This window comes from Argopecten irradians, chromosome 14, assembly GCF_041381155.1.
Source record: "Argopecten irradians isolate NY chromosome 14, Ai_NY, whole genome shotgun sequence".
Classification (NCBI taxonomy): Eukaryota; Metazoa; Mollusca; class Bivalvia; order Pectinida; family Pectinidae; genus Argopecten; species Argopecten irradians.
In genome coordinates, this window is record NC_091147.1 from 35,314,983 (window position 1) to 35,335,980 (window position 20,998).

The 20,998-nt window shown below is 33.4% G+C and overlaps 1 protein-coding gene across 1 annotated transcript; it reads right to left on the reverse strand.

Moving 5' to 3' along the window:
• Positions 1-1,740: 1,740 nt before the first annotated feature.
• On the reverse strand, positions 1,741-16,240 carry LOC138308246 (coiled-coil domain-containing protein 39-like). The gene is made up of 21 exons (XM_069249234.1): positions 16,041-16,240; positions 14,398-14,517; positions 13,802-13,948; positions 13,449-13,607; positions 12,643-12,864; positions 10,901-11,092; positions 10,137-10,240; positions 9,554-9,791; positions 9,035-9,124; positions 8,594-8,758; positions 7,921-8,175; positions 7,298-7,437; positions 6,850-6,925; positions 6,349-6,508; positions 5,735-5,841; positions 5,345-5,416; positions 4,787-4,855; positions 4,477-4,539; positions 3,991-4,107; positions 3,246-3,399; positions 1,741-2,893 (listed from the first exon to the last, which is right to left on the reverse strand). The coding sequence occupies exons 1-21, from the start codon at positions 16,137-16,139 to the stop codon at positions 2,799-2,801; spliced, it is 2,844 nt and encodes a 947-aa protein (XP_069105335.1). The 5' UTR covers positions 16,140-16,240; the 3' UTR covers positions 1,741-2,798.
• Positions 16,241-20,998: the final 4,758 nt, after the last annotated feature.

Genomic DNA, 20,998 nt, shown 5'->3' on the forward strand with positions numbered 1-20,998 from the left:
AGTGTCATCTAATTCCTAGTGTCAGTTAGACAAGTCGTCTATGATACCCTCTAGCACCTAGGGGGTCGGCCCAACCATTTGTACATTATAAATCATTAATCCACCACCCAATGTCATACTACTTAATGCTTTCAGAGAAGAAATCGTGTATATGGAAATGTCCAAATTGATATTCTCTGGCCCACAGAGGGTCAGCTCTGCCAGGTATACTTATCTCTGAAAATTTATAAATGGATATACTGGTTTAGGAATTTAAAACTGAACAACGATTGGCCTGACCTGAGAGGCGGGGCCAATCTGGTCGGACTTCTCTGAATAATATGGAGGGACATCATGTATGTCATCTTGATATGCTTTCAACATTTTGTTTTTGTTAATCGAATCCAAACATGCAGCTTCAGTTCACGACATCCAAGAAAGATTCATTTACATGGTATTGATAACACATCATTTTTTAAAAGTAAATTATCCAATAAAAGTGAAATTGCTGAGTGAATTTGTGACCCCAACTTTTGTTCAAATTTTGCTGAATGTGTTATCATTATGCATGATGAGAAGATATTCAGAACAATTTGCAGTAAGAATAGGACCTAAACGCGAGTCGCTAATTAACTTAGTAATTTTACTTTGACATGGTAATTTACGTTGAAAAAATAATGTGTCCTATGTTTTTAGTCTGCATCCAATAAAGATTTTAGTTCGAACTAGAAATTGTCATTGAACAAATTGACGGGCTTTTCCATCAACAAGGAACTTCGTTCAAGGTTTCGAGATCCCAAAACGACGATGGTAAAGTAAAATTTGCGGCCATTACGTGACAATTTCCCCAATGCACCATGGTAGAGATTGATTACGTGTGTTTCATGTCAAAATCACCCAAGGGTGAGAATAATCGACGTTTTAAGTGTACTTCACCCACTTCGTTTTGGGATCTCGAACCCCCGCCATATATTAACAAACTCGGCAACCCTTTATCTCAACATGCTACAAGTCTCATTTCAGATATGAAGCCTAAACAATAAGTTGTTTGAAGATTTAAGAGTGTTTTTCCACATACCTGGCATTTATGTCCGAAGAAGATTGCTTTATTATTTTTCAGGTTAGAAAAAATGCACTTTTAAGCTTTGACCTTTATTTCTAACCGAAAGTTGACGTTATACAGAAAAGTGTTACATAATAAGCTATTTGATTCTGAATAGCACATCCAAAGCAGAAAGAAATTCGACAAGCAGTTAACGAAGTTTAAAACCGGAAGTCAGGTCATAGCGGCCATATTGGATTTTTGACCAACATAAAAATGCTGCTGTCACACCTTCAATTCAGGTCCTACAATATGGTGACATGTTCACCAGTATATCTCTAACCATTTAGCAGATCCTTTGTATGCAACTTTCTGTGCAGAAGAATTATAAAAAAAACATAACGAAAACAATAGGCTAAAATCTGTAAACAACTTCTTGTTTTTAGCCAAGAGGCTTAGAGACCCGATATTGGACTTGTAGCATAGAGGGGCGCTATGTTTATTAAAATGAATGACCTGGACCTTCATTCAAGATATTTATGGCCCTGAAGTTCTTCTATTAAGAATGTTCTTTTGTATTGCCTTAATTGTTTCCCACTACTATATTCTTTGAGGTGTTGTATTGTGCCATCAGTCTAATGACCATTAAGGACGATTGGCCTCTTTTTCAAAATTTCAACTGTCTTTGGTCAAATACGGAATCTCTGGTCATAAAGTGAATCAAGCAAACAAAAAATGTAGAGACAATGTGTTTATTATTGTTACCTTTTTCATGGAATGCATTGAAAAATATTTAAGATATTTTTTAACAATAATATAATAATTATTTCATAGAATATTCATATATGACGTAATTACTTCATACAATATTCATATATGACTGAATGTTCATATCTTTACAATTTATGTAAAGGCAGCCTTCATAATTTTGACAGGTGTACATATTTTTCTTACATATTTTTCTAAAATAAAGGGACGGAATGCTTTTAAAATATCTTTTTACTAATACAATAATATAAATGTATATCTATTTATTTAGTATAACATTAATTGATGGACGGATTCTTCTTTTTCAAAAATCATCTGGGCATAGGTAGAGTATACCTACAATTGTGAATGTATAAGCAAATGATACTTTTAAATATTTTGAATAAATATTAACACAGTGAAAAAGAATGGCTTCAGAAAATATTGAAAGAAAAAATTTCTATCAACGACTTTGCCAAATGTATTTCATATAATAATCACTAAATTTTCCCTAAAACATTAGTTTTTAATGAGAAATATGAAAAGTTTTGCAAATAGGTATTATATAAATGTATTAGCAATGCACCTATTGCCTGAAGCTTCAAAAATACCATCATTCTTGACGGGAAAAGTGATTTTGTACATGTATGTGATACCAAGCCAAGCACAATTCACTTAAAAAGTCATTCTTACTACTTTTTTTCCACAGCGTAATTTAAGAAATAGACATTCTCAAGCTCCTGCTAAAGCAAAACATTACAAAAATCAAAATCCTGGCTCATCACATTCACAAACTTTTAAATCATTTATCTTTACATCAACATAACTAAACTTTGTTAATAGGCTTGATGAACAATGGAATGCATTTACTATAAGAAGAGGATAGGAGTGTCTAATTCTGTACTTATAGATATATATTAATAAAACCATATCACAGTCAAATATTATAAACTGGTCGTGACGACACAGTGACACAAGCCACGGGACATACACTAGTGCCGCAGCGACATACGACTTTGGACATATGGGGCTAGTGTCGCGAGCTAGCCCCTGTCCGGCTGTGTCCACTTCGGACACTGGACATGGAACTGGAGCTACGAGAACTAGCCGGGGAACGCATTGCTCCTGTAAAACAACAAGGAAACATATAGTGATTAATGATATTATTCATTCAACCAATTTTCGTTTAATTTGTATCATATTTTGTTACGGTGGAGCTTTGCTAGTTATTAATTTTGAATGAATTTAAAAAGTCTGTATATGGTTTTCAGTCTCAGATTAGTGATTTGGTAGGGTACCAGATATTTAAATTTGGGTTTAACTCAATCACATCTAAATGTGTCTTATGAGGTTTACTACAACAATGTAAACATTAAGACAGCGATGTGGACATTAGACATGATATTAATCAGATTGATCCATGGAATTAGAGGATTTTTTTCCCAAGGTTTTGCAACTTTAGTATTCAGTAATGTACCTAGATCTGCCCCTATCTGTACCAGGGTAGGTCGGCTACTGCCACTAGGGGGCGACTTCAGACTTCCAACACTACTACGAGCCGAGGTCAGGCTGGAGCGAGCACTTCCAGGCTGTCGACCACCAGCTCTTGGAGTGGGCGGTGGTAAGTTCGCCTACAGAATTGAAAACAAAAATCAATTATTAGAGGGAAGACTTCTAAAAACAAAATAAAGTTGAAATACAATCCAAAGAAATACTGTGAAGAGACAGGAACATACAGAAGCTAGGTGTTGAGCTATTTACAGTCAAAAATATGAAAACGGTATATGTAGATTAGTCTTTACAAATACATTTGATTACATGACAAAAACACAATATTTCTGCTACAAAAATGTTGTTTTGATAATTGGTTTTCTGCAGATCTAAAATTACGAAATTTTGCAATAAAGGTTTTTATATGATTTTCAATACGTTCAATCTTCCACAACTTTGCCAGATGAAATCAGAAAAATATATCATTAATAGGAAAATTGCCAGTTATGCATTTAGTTTATTTTCCTTTCTCAAAATCATAGGGCAAAATAAAGTAACACAAGAACTTTACATTCATATATAATTATGTTCAATACTTCAATCTAATTTGACTTGAATTTAACTCATTCACCCCTGAAATTTCATAATGGACTGGTCTAGTCTTTGATTTAGAAGAGTCTAAAGGTGTCTTCAGGGGTGAGTTAACATACAAATAATATTGAAAGGCCCACCTGTGAGAAGTACAGATGGACAGTCTCTCCTATGTCCGGATGGGTCTGCAGAATATCCCCAATCTGGGACATGATCGACTTGTTGAACTCCCGAAGTTCTCGGACATGGAAGTCACGCTGAAAACAGATATTAAATTCCAATAATGTCTACCTTGTATGGAAATTATCAATTATCTTTATTTAAATAGATTTCAAGTATTTTTTGTTTTTCATAAAAAAAATATGATATTCCAAAAAATCACTACCAAATATATAGGTAAAAAAGGGCACCACTGTCATTTCCCAAAATATTAATTTGTATTTCATCTTTTATTTAATAGTATATAAATTTTTTCTCTATTTCATCTTCTATGAAATTATATATATTCTCTTTCTCTTTAAATAATACCTGTCCCATGAAAACTGAATAATTGCAGATAATGCAAAAAATAAATATTAAGCATCAATCGTAGTATCCTTATATCCATAAAACCAATGTCAACAAACCTCTTCCGGGGTTTCTCCTTTGGTCTTTTTGGCAGATCTCAACTCACGTGCATACTTGGAATTCTATAAGGAGATATTTCAAAAAAATATGAAATTGTTGCATACTTGGAATTCTATAAGGAGATATTTTAAGAAAAAATTTTTTTTAGAAAAATATGAATTTGTGAAACACAGAAAATTTAAACAATAAAATTCTGGCATTTATCATTCAAACACTTTATAAAATGATATTCAAGGGCTATGACATTACCATTTTTTTTTTAATTCATTCAATTTCTTTCCGCTAAACAATTGGTAGTATATCACTTACACTTTTCATGGCTCGCTCCAGTTTAGCTCTCTGGTCTTCAATCTCTTTAGTGAGCTGTAAAACCTTGTTCTGTTTAAAAGAAATAAAATTATTATAATAAATAATCATTTCAAAGTATATTTAAAATCAATCTTTGCATATTGTAGAGCTACCTCCCATGTGGGGTAGGTATCCATTGTGACATCATTATTTTGTGAGCAGAACTCATGTATTTTTCTTTGAATTGTAATACTTTAATAATACCCTTTTAACTCATGACGTCATTATCAATACCTACTCGCAAGGGCAGATAACTACGAAATGTACAAATACAGAATACTAGAACTGCATGCGTTTATCAAAATCAATAAAGTCTTTCTCTTTAAATCATTCCTTCTTTCTGACGAAAATTAACAGAGTTAAAAATTTTTTATTCATATTTATGACTATAATTTCTAAGATTATAGGTTATATGTACTTTGATATTATAAAATAGTCTTTTATGAACAAAAAACAACATATTAAAGAGGAAGCAAAATTAATGCTATAATATTGATAAATAACGGCTAAGTCCTATACCTTCTTTTCATCAATCATTTCCTCGTAGGCACCGGAGTCTCTAACAAGGTTGTCCAGAGTATTGCTCATAGTCTACAATTACAAAACAGATTGCAATAAATCTCATGATCAACAAAAAAACCAATGAATAATAAGCAGGAAGAAAATTAAAGAAATACATGAAGAAAAAAAAACAATGAAAAAAAAACACCAAAAACAAAAAACGAATGAAATTAATATGTGGAAATGACTATGAGAAAAAACAATGTTCATGTTACATGTTTTATGGAAATCCTCAACTCAGCACTCATAAAGCTGAGACTTTTTGACAATCATTTCTAATATGTCTACATGTTTACTAAGTAATTAATACTAGATTATTTTGTCTACATGTATAGACTCGGTCAATACCTGCAAGTCCTCCTGAAGTTCCCTGATCTGGCGCCGTTTGTACTTGTATTTATCCATCACCGCTCTCATCTGTTCCTCTAGTTGCTGTTTCTCCTCCATGTCGTCGCCTGCAATGTAGGCAAGAAAATTTTAGATAAGATTTTTCAGGATCACAAGCAAATTCGTTTAGCTTGAAGTATTCAGAAAACATTCTTTCAAAATAATAAAACTCACAATAATATCTGAACAGGACGAGCGACGCAGTGGGACAAGACAGGATTTGATACGAGTACACTATTCCGTCTCATATTACAGAGTAATCTGCCCTTGCCAGTAGGTATTGATCGTAACAACACTTATTTGCGAGCGTAACTTCATACTTATCAGAGATAACTATGTGAGTTTCCTTGAAAAACCCAACAATGTCAAAATGGATACTTACCCACAAGAGAGATAACTCTGTCAAATGCAAAGACAAAATAAAGGAGGCATACAAATGACATCCTTTATTTTAATTTTCCAAAAGTTTGAGAGATCAAAGTCATCGTCTTGGATTAATCCTATGAATTTTGTAGAAAGACCTGGTATTTTATCTGTAAGAATAATTTTTCTACGAAGATGTAAAAATTACGTACTCTGGTCTGTGACCTTGTTAAAGCTCTTCCTGTAAGTTTCGTTCCGGTTGTTCATCAGCTTCAGTGTATTCTCCAGAGCACGAATTTCCTTCTCCGCTTTTCTGATACGAGCATCAAGGTCATCACCCTCGCGTTGTAGCTCCTCCTTCTCTTGTGCAGCCTAAAGGAAAATATAAAAGATAAAATATTAATCATATTACAGTGTTTTTTAACTTTTTTTTTTTTTTAAAAATGATAACATTTTACATAACTGTATGATATAAACTTTTAAAAATTTGAGCGATTTTAACATGAAATAAAAACTTGGATTCAGAATGTACCAGGCTGCATGGTTATCTTTTACTTTTATGTTTAGGTCTTTTTTACATTAATTTGAACTAGTAAGGGCAGTCAAATTAATCTAAAATGACCATTGAAAGCATAAAGAAATAATGGTCCTACTAAGCAGGTGGTCATTATACAGAGATGGTCATTATGGTAGATTTTTCTATGAATTCTTACCTTAATCACATAATAAGCCTGAGATCTCTCCTCCTCACCTTCTGGGGGTGCCATAGAGACCATGAGGATTTCATACCTGAAAAATTCAGTTTACACTTTTAAACCTACCTCTGAACCAACCTTTATTGTTCCCCACCAAATAACCTGTCAATCATTCTTCTTCAATCGTCATAATCGCCATAATCTCTCAAACATTTGCAAGCAGCATTGTACATGTACTGTTTTATTTCAATGGCTTGTATACATTATTTCTAATGCTGTTTCAAAATGTGTTTTTGCATATTACTGAGTTATCTGCCCTTACAGATAAGCATTTATTGTAATGTCATGCATTATTTTGTGAGCATTACGTTATACTTTTTGAATAAAACGATGTGTGTTTTTCTCACAAAACAATGACATCACCATCAGCCTTTTGATTCTGATTCTTAATAAAAGATCTGTTTACCTTTTCCTCAGTTTGTCGATCTTGGAGATACGCTCATGGAGCTCAGCGCTAATCTGGCTCCTCTCCTCGTTTGCCACCCTTATCTGGGCTTGGAGCATCTCGGTATGGATGCCTATTTCATGTCTTCGTTCCTTCATGGCCTGTGTGGAACGTCAAAATAATACTATGATACAGGTGTTAATTAATTATGTATAGTATGTTATTCCTGCACAGATTTGCAACACATGAATACTAGGTGTTGAATACTATTTACAGATAATCGGCATGACATGAAATTTCCTCTGCTTCCATTAAACAGTAAATGATATGGGATGTGGTGACAGAACCAAGTAACAATTTTTGTCCTCAATAAGGCATTTTTATGGTGCAGGCTTATATATCACAAGTAAATATTTATTTTAAAGAAAATTTCAAGGCAAATGTTTTTTCATAATTTTTAAACGAATAAACAGAACCTTCTAAGGGAGGTAAATCTCATTTTCGCTTCAGTTCATCAGTAAAACTTTGAAGTGTTATGTGCAATTCATCTCTTCTAGATGATATAAATTTCTTGTTTTGATATTAGCCTATAAGGTATCCTTGAACATATCATCTACTAATTACAAATCTCTAAAATATCTTACAGTGTCTAGCTGAAGTCGTCGTTTCTCCATATTGAGGACATCGTCAGCCCGACCATGCAGCATGTCACGTAAACGCTTGATCTCTAATTTCAGGATGTTTTGATCCACCATCAAGTTCTGCTTGGATGAAATTATGTTGCGCAGTTCGCGCTCTGAGCTATCGTTGTATAGGTTCAGTTCCTCGATCTTACTTGTGAAATCATTTTTCTCAGCTCCTCTCTTTTCGAGCTCCCTCCTGACACGACGTATATCATCCTATAAAAAACCACACTTCACATTAAAGGAAATCGTCATAGAGAATCAAGGTTGTCAAAGTATACACCAAACATGAAATATTTGTAATGAAATGTTTGTGAGTTCATTCTATTGTAGTTTAGAATTCAATGAGATTTTAACTCATTCACCGCTGAAAACACATTTAGGCTCTTCTAAATCAAAGACTAGAGCTGTCCATTGTTAAATTATAGGGGTGAAAAAGTTTATATTGTTGAATTTGGGTACATTTTCTGTCAGAATCAAGTAAACATTTATTAACTAGCAACATCTTTTTTTTTTTTTGGTATCAATTATTGTATTAATTAATGAAATGGTTGTAGGGGTATATTCTTTTTTGCTAAAGGAACTAACCATTCTTAGGAGGCAGTTTTATTGTTTAAACTAGTGAAATTTTTACCTGAAGTCGTTTCAGTTGTAGTGTAAGTAGAGTATGGGTGTTATTCTTTTGCTCCAGATCATCAGTGAGATCTTTGATTTTTGATTCCAGGTGGACTTTTTCCTCATTGCTGCGCTCTCCTTGAATCCTGTTGATCCTTCTTTCTACTTGCTGGACAGCAAAATCCTAAGAAAAATTTAAAGAAAATTGTAAAGGATATGCACATCAAATTAAAAACAAAAACACCATTAAAATCCAACAGATGGCAACTCTAAATGCTTTGAAAAGATGGGGATAGGAGATTGAGACAAATTTCTGATTTTTGCTCACCAAGACTCGTAAGAATAAAAACTTCAGGGACAATAATATAGTTCCATAAAATCTCATCCTCTAAGAAATGAACATTGGTAGTCTGAATTTCAGGAGAAAAATCATGGACCTACGTGTATCTAAATAAATTACCTGGTTGTAGATGATCTCTTGCTGTTTTAGAGAATCAGTGTCCAGTTTTGTTATCTTGCTGTTCAAGTTTCTGATGGCAGCTTGGCTTCCCTGTAAAAGAAATATTTGTAAACAGGTAAAATATTTACATCACAATTATGTTTATATATTAAACAAAATATTCATTCAATTAACCTGGTTGTAAATATGTTATAATATATTTCTGTATTTTTAATCACAAAACATTATTTAATAAAAAGACCTATAGCAGTTCCCAAGAAAAGGCAAAGGACTTCATAACTTATCATGAGTATTGTATAACAAATTATACACAAATTCCATCTTTGTCCATTACTAGAGTTAACTCCCTTATGTTTAAGTATCCATTGTGGCTTCATTATTTTGCAAGCGAAAATTCATGTCATTTTTGGATAAAAAGTATGATGAGATACTCACAAACACATGACGTCGCAATCATTACCTACATGTACCAACAAAGATAGATAACTCTTTAACATGCAAATAAAGAATAATACATACCTGAATCTCAGCTTCCTTGTTCCTTTCCTTGACTTTGCAATCATGCAACTCCTGGGTTTTGTGGAACTGAAGGTCACGTAAATGTTTCAGCTGCTGATCAATCTCGCGCTGTGTTCGATCTTCATCTTGTAACATCTCGTCGAATCGAGCAGCTCTCTCTTCGGCACTAAGAGTCGACTCAGTTGCGATCTTCAGTTTGTCCACAAGAGTCTCTCTCAGCTCCTTTGCTTGTTGAAGCCTATGGAGAGAGATACATTCAGTATTTATTATTTAATATACTTTCATGGCTCAAAATGAATTTCTTTTCAGGTAGCCTCAGGCACTTATTGAAATTGATCAATCTATCTTTTTTTCTTTCTGTGAAACAATATTTCATTTTTCATGTTTATGATAGGTAAGGATGTTGCTCTTGAGGACATATATGCATTGTATTTTTCTGAGACTGAGGAAACAATGTATTTTCACAACCAAAATATGTATTTTTTCGCACTTCAAATAATTATGTAAACATCAATACATAATTTCAAGGGCAGATAACTGTTATATGCAAAGACAGCATAGAAATTGTGTATTTGTTTCTTACCTGTTGGTTTTGTCCTGTACATCCTTCTTTAAATGTGTGACCTGTGACCTTGTGGTTTCAAGGTCATTTGCAGTACGATCAACTGTACGTTTGAGAGCATCCAACTGAAAATGTCAAAACTTGAATTGTCACATGTATAATATAATTGATAAATCAATAAACAGTTTACCTGTTGATAAAATCCTGAATTTTTTAGTAATTAAATTTTCATAATTTCTTTAATTTATACACGTAAAAAATGATCTAATAGATTTTTGAGAGAAAACTAAAAAGCAATTGAATACGATAAACAAAACCTACACTAAAGAGCTAATACCTCTGTATTAACCTCAGTTTTTTCCTGCCTATTTTGGGAAATTGTCACCTGGTAAAAATTGGGAAGTTTTGTGCAATATAAGCAGGAAATTTTAATGGAAAATTTTGGAAAAGGTAGAATTAAACAATCACGCTTCCCTATAAGAAGCAGTCTAAGAATGTATACTAAAATATGACGTACAGGCTTGCAATTTTCAGGTTTTTTTTGTGTTTGTCACACAAAATGCATGTCACACTCACTGATTTGGGAAATTAAGATATAGATTTGGGAAAAATTAACGAGATATACAATGGGGAATGGAATTTGGCCACAAATAGGGAGTAGGAGTAGTAAACCCAAAGACAGGACATACATGACCCCATGGTATATTACCCCATTTCAACACTCAATTGAACCATTGTCAAAACACAATTTTTTACACTAGAATATGATAGGACATAGTTGATACCTCATCTGAGAATTGGACTCTATTGGTCTCAGCCTCCTGATGTTCGATACGTGTCCTGGCAGCCACACGTTCAGCGATGGAGATTTTCTTCTCCTGCTCTTTGTTGTTGTCAACTTCTCCTTCCAGAAACTGCATTTTCTCCTTGATCGCCTCCTCTCGCTTCCTTACTTCTGCCTTGACACGTGCAAGTTGCTGAAATATCAAATGAATAAATATTATTGAAAATCTTATGTTTATCTTAATAACAAGCCCTGCAAATTAAGAATAACAATTACATAAACGAAAATTTACAAACCCTTGAATTTAATAAGTTAGGTAGCAGTGTACAGTAAGACCGAATGACCACGGGTGAGATTTTTATTAAGCAGAAAGCCCCTGTTTTATTATATGCATAAAAAATTAAAAAAATGTATATGTCCTAAAATTGGTGAATTCAATCTAGAGAATTATATGCAAGCTTCACATTTGCATAAAGAAATTCCCCAAAATGGGTTCGAGATTAATGGTTTAGAGGATATCCGAATGTGCGTCTAAGATGGAAAAACTCAATACTGTAGCAGCAGAAATTGATAGCCGGGGTACGAGGTAAGATTGCTCAAAAGTTTAATGATATACCTATGTCGAAATAGGCTCAGTTCCGCTATCACGGCAGTGATGCTTGGTTTTAAACTGTGTTCAAGAAAAAAAATTCTCCTAGAGGGGGTGTAATTTTGGGTTGAAAATCCCAATTTTTTGCATTTTTTCAAAAAAACCAATTTGGTTACCATGGTTTTTACAGGCTCACAACACCACAAAAAGCAGACTTGTCCAAAAATGAACTCTGCATAACAATTGCAAATGTTGTGTAGATTAAAAATATATATACTTTGATATAGATGTCATTTAAGGTTAAAAAGCTGTGTGTACATAATTAAAGCCTGCACTTAATTTTGCTGAATTTTTCAAATCTACTGTACACTGCCACCTTAATCACATTTGCAACCTAAGAGAATAATATCTATTAATTTAACAATACATATACACTAGACTTATAGATGACAGATGCATGATTTAAGAAATGTAGATTCTTGTGCTTACGTGATAAAATTTATCTTGAATCGTGTCAATAACATTATAATTTCAAATGATATGTTACATTTATAGCTCTTTCAAGGTTTAATTACAAAAAAAAATCTAAGATTGCTTCATAAAATCACAAATGAAATGAACACTAAAATTCTGTAAATCTTAACCTTCTTTTAAATTTTACCCAAGATTTTTTATGCAGTGCAACCAGAAAACTGTGAGTTATCAACACAAAATGCACCAGAATACAGGTGTTTCAAGATCAATCAACATGTCAATGTGGGAAGGTATGATTTACTGTCATTTAGTTCCATCTTCCAATTATTATGGTATCACAAAAATCACATAAAAATGATGACGTCATTATCACTCGATAGTAAGACTATTTGAGACTAAATAGAACTTTATCCATGTTGTTATAGGATCTCGAAACCCATGTATTTGCTAACATCAGCTAGCTATTGACGTCTAAGAAGAGGTATCAGGTACTGTAAAAAAACTTCCTTTTGTGTGCGATTGACTTACACAAATTTTGCAATCGAAGTAAATTCGCAAAAGTTTACCTCTGCAAATTGATATCTATATCATCTTTATTTATAGGAATTATCATTCAATTGTTTAATCCGCAAATAAGTAATTTTGCAAACTTTGGTTTACAATATATATTGAACACTTACAGCAGCCAGAATGTCCATTTCGTGATCCCTACGCTGCATCTGTTCAATAGTGTGCTCCCATTGCTCAATCAGTTCCTGACGTTCTTGGTGAGCTTGTCTGAAATCCTCAGCGGTCTTGTCCAGCTCAATCTGGGCGGTCAAGGTATCGGTGGTCTCATGGTCAAGGACCTTCCTCTTCTTTTGACTTTCTTCTGTCAGCCTGACCATCCTTAAGGAAAGTTCCTACAACAATCCAAACCCATAATACATTGTGTTAAAGTTGGTTGGTTGATTATATAAAGGTCCTATTAACAGCCAGGGTCATTTAAGAACGACCTCCTATATATATATATATATATATATATATGTGGTGTTGCCTGTCTGATGTGTATGCATGTTTTGGGAGGCTGCAGTATATTATGTGGAAAAAAAAAGAAGTAATTATTTAATTAAAAATTTCTTTTCAAACAAGCTTTTAATTAGAGTAAGTGTGATTTTCCCTTTGATTCTGTTTTGCTTTCTGATGGCAAATTTTAATTTTAAAGAAAGATTTTGATAAATAAAAGAATGTTCTTTATCCAGAGCATAAACATTCCCTTCACCTTTTCTCATAAATTCTGCCAATCAGAACAATTAATAATTTTCTAATTAATCACTTTAACCCAGAAACATCTTTACTTTGATTTTACATAAATTCAGCCTGTCATTTAATAATTTTCTAATAAATTACTTTCACCCAGAAACATGTTCACATTGATTTTACTTAAATTAAGCCTATCATTTAATTTTCTAATTATTTACTTTTACCATGAGTATGTTTACGGTACCTTGATTTTACTTTCATCATGACGTGTATATTTCTGTATGGCCATGGCATCCTCATCCTTCCTCGCTGATTCCTCAAGCCAAGCTTCCAGAGCTTGCTGATCCCAGTTCATCTGAGATTTCATCTCTTCTAATTTCTGAGTTTGTTTGAAGATATTGTTCTACAAAAAGTAAAATAGCAATAGATTAATCATAAATGCACAATTGAAAAGTCTTTATCCTTATAAACTTCAAGTCTTTTAAATGGTGCTTCTGATTGTCAAAATATGTAATAAAAAAAAATAATCTAAGATTGCAGTCTAAATAAAATATGCATCACGCTAAACGCGTTTTGAATGATATGAATGTCTCTTACCTCAAACATATTTTTCTTTTCTTTGATCTCTTCCAGCTCCTTCTCCAGTTTACTGATTTCTTGTTGAAGTCTTCCTTCTTCCCGTTCAGCAATTTGGAGCATGTGGTTTTCTGTTTCGATCTCCTTCGTTCTGGCTCTGACCAGACCCTGTCAAAGAAAGATATAATCATTATGATTGTAATAAACATATAAAACATTTTTTTCTTCTTGTCAAATCCAATATGGCCTAATAAGAGAGTTGTTTGTCTACCTACAGTATTTTTATCTACATAATACATGTGATGCATACTTTTTTGTTTTATATGTAGCTTGTGAATTTCTCTATATCATTGTAGGTTTTCGTACTCCAAACTTCAACCTTAACTTTAGGCGAAAAATGTTTTTGACGGTAATAAAGGCATGCAATGGTGCAATTGATATGTAAATTATTATGTTTCTTGATTCCTCACTTTTGTTATTTAAGTTTTGAGTTGCAGAAATTAAAAATTTCTAATTGCCATGAAAAACACATTATGGAGGAATGTTAAGAAACCCAATCATAAATACCATTTGGAAATTAGTATTTAGACATTTATTAATGCATTCAAAAAGCTCACCTGAGTATGACCAAGTTCCTGCCTGACATTCTTTAAGTGCTCTGACATTGCATGGAGCCGGTCTTCAATTTCCTCCACATCATTTTTGTTGGAAACAATTTTTTTCTGTTTGTGCTGGACCTTTTATTGGAAACATAAAAAGTATTAAAATCAGAAATATTTTCTCCTGATCATACAGAAATTTACACGACATACTGTAATTTTGGTTCATGGTGTTTTACATACTACACATTATATACATAGTACATATACAATGTCGGCACATAATCTTGCGCACCTAAGAGTGACACCAAGGAAAAAACATTTGTTTTTCAGTACCTTTCAAAAATGGATTGTATTTTTTTTTCAGTTTACGAAAAATAAACGAAAAACATTGACCTTACCACATGTTGGAACTGAAAGTAAACAAGGCACATGATCTTGCGCAGTACACTATATTTCAATTTTAATCATATAATGATATTCAATTTATTAAGCTGATAATTTAAATTTCAATGAAAAACAAAATAATTGAATTATAAATCAGTTTGCAATTTTTGAAAATGTCAAATAAAAAAATGTTGGCAACTTTTTATATTAGAAGGCACTTTCCGTCATTCTTCCAGTATAGCCCCATTGTAACATGGTATGTCTGCATCTTAGACTAAAAACTGAATTTGTATTAGAATTTACATTGCCATTCTATACTTATTATGTCTGAATAAGTTTGTTACTTCATTGATATGTAACAGGAGAGGAGAAAATGTAGCGGCAAGACCGGGATTCGAACCCGGAACTCTCAGAATACTAGCCGAGTGCTCTACCGACTGAGCTACCTGGTCACCGTTGATCGACCCAGTCCAATCCTGCTACACTCCTCCCTCCTTTCTCGAAGTCTTCGCCCCCTAAGACATGCGAGACCCTTCCAAACACCACCACCGTGGTTTATTTAGTCGGTTGCCAATTTAGAAGAACAGGGAAAATACACATTCCTGTCGAGTGCCCCGACCAGGAATGGAACCCGGGTCTCCGGCGCGGAAATCTACGGCTCTACCGACTGAGCCAAAGAAGCATGCTCCGTCAGCTGAGTGACAGAGACGGTATTTAATACTATGTACAAGTCACACCGACCTGCTCCTTTTACAGATATAAGCTTAAATTACCAGTGTGCAAGATCATGTGCTGCGCAAGATCATGTTCCTTTCCTGTACATATTCCATTCTGCATGTTATATCTTACATGTATGATCCTCAATGCTCAGTAAAAACAGACAGAAATGTATCATGCATGTGTTGTTTGTTTTGGGAGGTGGTTACATTCTCTGATTGAACAGATTCTCGTATTCTTTTCTGAATGTATTCATTTTAACATATTGATACAGCGTTAAACAAATCAATGGTTCGCCAGATTTTGACCAAACAATCACATACTCAGATTACTCACAATGTTTGTTATTCTGCATGTCATAACATTAACAATGCATATTATATTGACCTTTATTATTGGCTTTTTAAAACGGGTTCATAAAAAACTCCCAATATTTTGATATATTGTCTATATATATGCTTGTTTGGTTTTGTCACATGAACACACAGATCGACCGAAGAAGAATAATCGATATGAACTGATCAACTCAAATCAGAGCTCTAAATCGCGTCCCATACCTGGTCTTCCAGCTTTTTATTATCAGCGTTGGCGACGGGCATACTTAAACCTTCGTCCCATTCTATCTCGCTGAGGATGCTGTTGCTTCCCCGACTCATTTTGAAGCTAAATAAATAAGAACCACAATAATCACGTAAAGAGAAATGAACCGCCGGAAGAATGTATTCGGTATTGCTTTGGATACAAGTTGCCCGGATGAAAATAAAAGAGCGATAACTCTTTACTTCCGGTTACGTTTTATAGGTATCGCGATATAATCATACCATACGATTGAATCACAGGAACAGAAATTGAATTTTTCGGATTATAAAATAATTACACGTAGCTAATAAGAATGACAATAATGATAATAATAATATTACTAAACCCCACCTCCGTATAAAAAGAAAAATAACATTCATTAAATTCATCAATGAATTTGCTGTTTTAAAATTTGATTGTACCGGATTTACAACCCCAGCCCTCAGTTTATACTTATATGTACCAATGCACTGCTTACACTGCAAACATGGCATCTAGATATCTACAATGTATTTGTTGAATGTTAAGAGAAAATTATCTTCTAAAAGTGTACCAATTTGGGTAGCAACACATTAAGTCTCTTGTACAATCTTGGTCTATGCAATGTAGTAGGCCTATAATATTTTAGTTATTGTAGGCATACATGTACAGTATTTGCTTTATTTTTTCAGCTTGTCAAGTCATAAATACAGAGAGTAATTTAGTATAGATTGTCTTAATTAAATATCGCTATATAATTAACACACCCACGAACACACCGGACCATAAGAAAAAAGGAAGAAAATAAGAAAACTAATTAACAAAATGTAACTCAGGGAAGGCATTAAAATGTCGAATGGAAGATGGAAGAGGAAATTTTTTTTTAATACTTGAACGCACAGACTCCGCACGCGCTACCCTCCCGGGCCTCACACGCCCGCACGTATTACAAATAATCTCTAAGTCGATATCAAAGAGACATTTGAAAATACTGTTTTAGCTCCCGCAGTGTATCTCCATGGAATAATCTACCACCCGAAGTCGTTAATACACCAAATATCAAAACTTTATGAGGCACGTCTCGACAGTACTGGAAAAATGAAAATATACTGTATGATTATCGACCCCCCCCCCAAATCGGGAAAGATGCTAAAGAAGGTGCTGAATATAGAGGCCATAGCATGTGTTCAGAAATCATCCTAAGGTATTTTAAGGTATTACACATACTGCAATTGTAAAAAAAAAAAAAATAGTCTGCAAGCAGAAGACGAAGAAACAATGACGACCAAAAACATAATATACATAAAAAGAAGAAAAAGAGAAAAAGAAAAAAGAAAAAAAGATAGGATAGGAGACCGAGGCAAGTACATGTACATTGTAGTTTTAAGATAAATGAATATTTCGCTCAGATGTACATATAATAAATCTATTAAATAAATGATCAGTTTTGATTTATTTCGTAATTTTTGTAGTCATTAAAACAAATAATGATTGTTGTCAGTTTCTGGCGCTAAATTAATTATACTCGTTGAATTTAAAATTTTCTCTTCGGCAAATGTAATTGAGCCGATGCATTGACTACAAGGGAGATGAAGCCAGTGCATGGATTTCGCTGTCTTCGAAGAATATACGTGTACATGTGGACCCTCGATAATCCGGACGTCAATAGTCCGAAAACCTCACACTCCGGACGGAATTTCCGGTAAAAATATTCGATTATTAACTACCTAAACAAAATCTGAATATCTGGAAAACTTACATATTGGACTTGGAATACGCACGTCCGGATTTTTGAGGGTTCACTGTGCATATATATGCTCCGGAGAGACGAGATTACCTTGACTTTATCATACAACTACTCAGGCCTTAACTTGAACCATAACTAATGTAGAAGTTCATGTTTCACCGAATTGTTTGAAATATTCAGTATTACACTTTTAAGTTAATATTTGATTTATTCATCAATTTTATATCTTTGACTTAAAAAAGCAGTAAATTTGTTATGAAATGTCTACAGAAAGAACCCACTATCTATTGCCATACTTCGGCGAGTTACGTGTTGGTTATCCGTAGTCCATATAGGTGGCTCACCACAGTTGATTTGTACTGTACAATTTAAGAAAATAACGCACATGTCTTAGAAATCTAAATACATATACATTGTATGTTTATTTAACTGTACAAAATACAAAAATATATATATACACATAATCAATATGCACAGCATTCGCAATTACAATATGATATTGATATAATATAATGCATAGGTCAATCGTGCAGACTTTTCAATAATTTTGCCTGAATCCGCGCCATAGATTTCACTGAGATAATATAATGCATAGGTCAATCGTGCAGAATTTTCAATAATTTTGCCTGAATCCGCGCCATAGATTTCATTTCAAGTAAATTTAGCGCTTTCGGTCAAGACGCAGTTCCGGAGGATCTCAGAATTGTAATCTCTAACCGGTTTAGTAACGTTAATTTTTGTTTTAAAATAAAATTTAAATCAAACCATCAATTTAAGAATATACTTGATGTTTTCCTTTTTTATGCTTAATGGAAAAAATAGGGGCTTTCCAAATGATAAAAATATCATCCTTGACTCAAACAAGCATGCCGTTCTTCTGTTTTCTGCTATCCGATTGCCAGATTTAATTCAATCAAAAACACCTTTAGTAAAAGGAGTTAAATCTTCTAACGCTCATCGTTGTAGTTTAGTCTATAAGTAAATAGCCATTGGGAAAATAAAAACAGCAACACGTTATATATACACATAATCAATATGCACAGTATTCGCATTTACATTATGATATTGAGATAATATATTGCATAGGTCAATCGTGCATATTTTTTTTCAATAATTTTGCCTGAATCCGCGCCATAGATTTCACTTCCGCGCCATAGATTTCACTTCAAATAAAGTTAGCGCTAGCGGTCAAGACGCAGTTTCGGAGGATCTCAGAATTGTAATCTCTAACCCGATTTAGTAACGTTTATTTTTGTTTTAAAATGAAACTTAAATGAAACCTTCATTTTGGATGTACCAATTTTAGAATATATTAGATTTTTTTTTCTTTTTTTTATGCATATTTGAAAACAGGGGCTTCCCATATGATAAAAATATCACCCTTGGCCTCAAGTATGCCGTTCTTCTGTTTTCTGCTATCCGATTGCCTGATTTAATTCAATCAACAAGACCTTTAGTAAAAGAAGTTATATTTTCAAACGCTCATCGTTGTAGTCTAGTTTATACGTAAATAGCCATTGGGAAAATGTAAACAGCGACATGTTTCCGTGCCCAACAAGTCACGCGACAACGTTTTGACAATTGACAATCCAATGACGTCATAAATTATATGTCGTCATAAACGCTTTACATCTCGCGAGATTTTTCCATCCATTGTTCTGTTGCTAGCAACACGCAGTCCAAGGCAAACTATACTGAGAAGATGAAAAGAACGGATTCTGATTTGACATCAATCATTAATTATCACCTGATATTCGCATGTTTCATATTTTGGAATAACTTCAGGTAAGTACTGACCATAGAATCAACATATTTTTATTGCATTTTCTTAATGAGCTGGTATATTTAGAATTGTGAAAAGTCGCTAGCTCCAAATGTAGTATCCACCAAGCAATAAGTCTTATATTGTTCTTATATTTTAGATGACTTAATAACATTTCAAATTTTGATATTTTAGCTTTATTTCTGGGTGTAATTCTTTTTTATCGTGTTTCGCATTTTAATTTGGTGCCGAAATATGACTTTGATAATTTCTCAAAAAACATGAAATGAGTAAAGAATTTTGGTCTGAATAGATAAGGGCAATAAACATTTTTACTGTTCTTACAATCACGAAACTGATTCTTATATGTTAATATACAAAATGTGTCATCATAGTGATCAATCCAATTTCTAGCACGTACACTCTATCTGCTTTAGATAACAAAATTGATGCACAGGCCTCCTGTGGCTACGACTCTGAATGAAAACGTCAGAGAAACACAGAAAAACCTTTTCAGAGCTATTTTGACAGAATTTTTAAAGTACATTTTTGTTTTGAGTATCAAGATGGTATTCGCCAAGGTGAAGTCATATCTCCGGTATTTTTAAGTCGGCGTTAGACAGAAGAATCATTATCTTTAAAAATATCGTCCACATTTTTGCAAGATTTGATTCATAAAGAATTAACGAAGAATCAATGTTATATGTGCTTAATCATGTGTGTGTTTTTTATGCATTTTGCTTATAAAGAGATTTTTTTTGAAATCAGTACCTGACGACAGCACAACAAGTGGTAAAAAAAAATCATCAAAGAGCAATAACAAACGGGATTGGGTTCAAAAACATATCCTTTGCTGCCTCGTTCGTCAGACAGCAACAGCTGAACCTCTTGGTTAATTGGATGCACAAAACGCTCAGAAACATACAGTACTCATGAACTTGATAACGATCTTGATATGAAGAATTTGATCAGACACGTATATGTATAAACTTCACTCAATGGTATGATTGAAACATGGAGCATCTAACAAGGCTTCATATTTCAGAAATTGTAAATCCTAGAAATGATTCACCGTTAATGATTTTTGCTTTACGTTTAATTGATTGTAATTTTCTATTTATATATAGGACAGTGCAGTGTGCCATGAAATAAAACTTGTTTTTACTTGTACATCCAATTAGGAGAATAAAGAACGGAACCTTGCAATTGGCGTACTCCGATATCCACATCTGCAATCGTTCGCCTCCACCCATATATGTAAAACATATCAGGTAAAGCAGATTGTACAATATTCTCAAACATTTGTAGTCGGGGAATCCCTTTTGATGTATTACTCTACAAAACTTAATGATCATTTATCAACTGCTTTCTATTGAATATATTCCACGAAGTAAAATGTAGACAATACAGGCAACATTTTAATCACTATTTCTACATCCGCCAATATA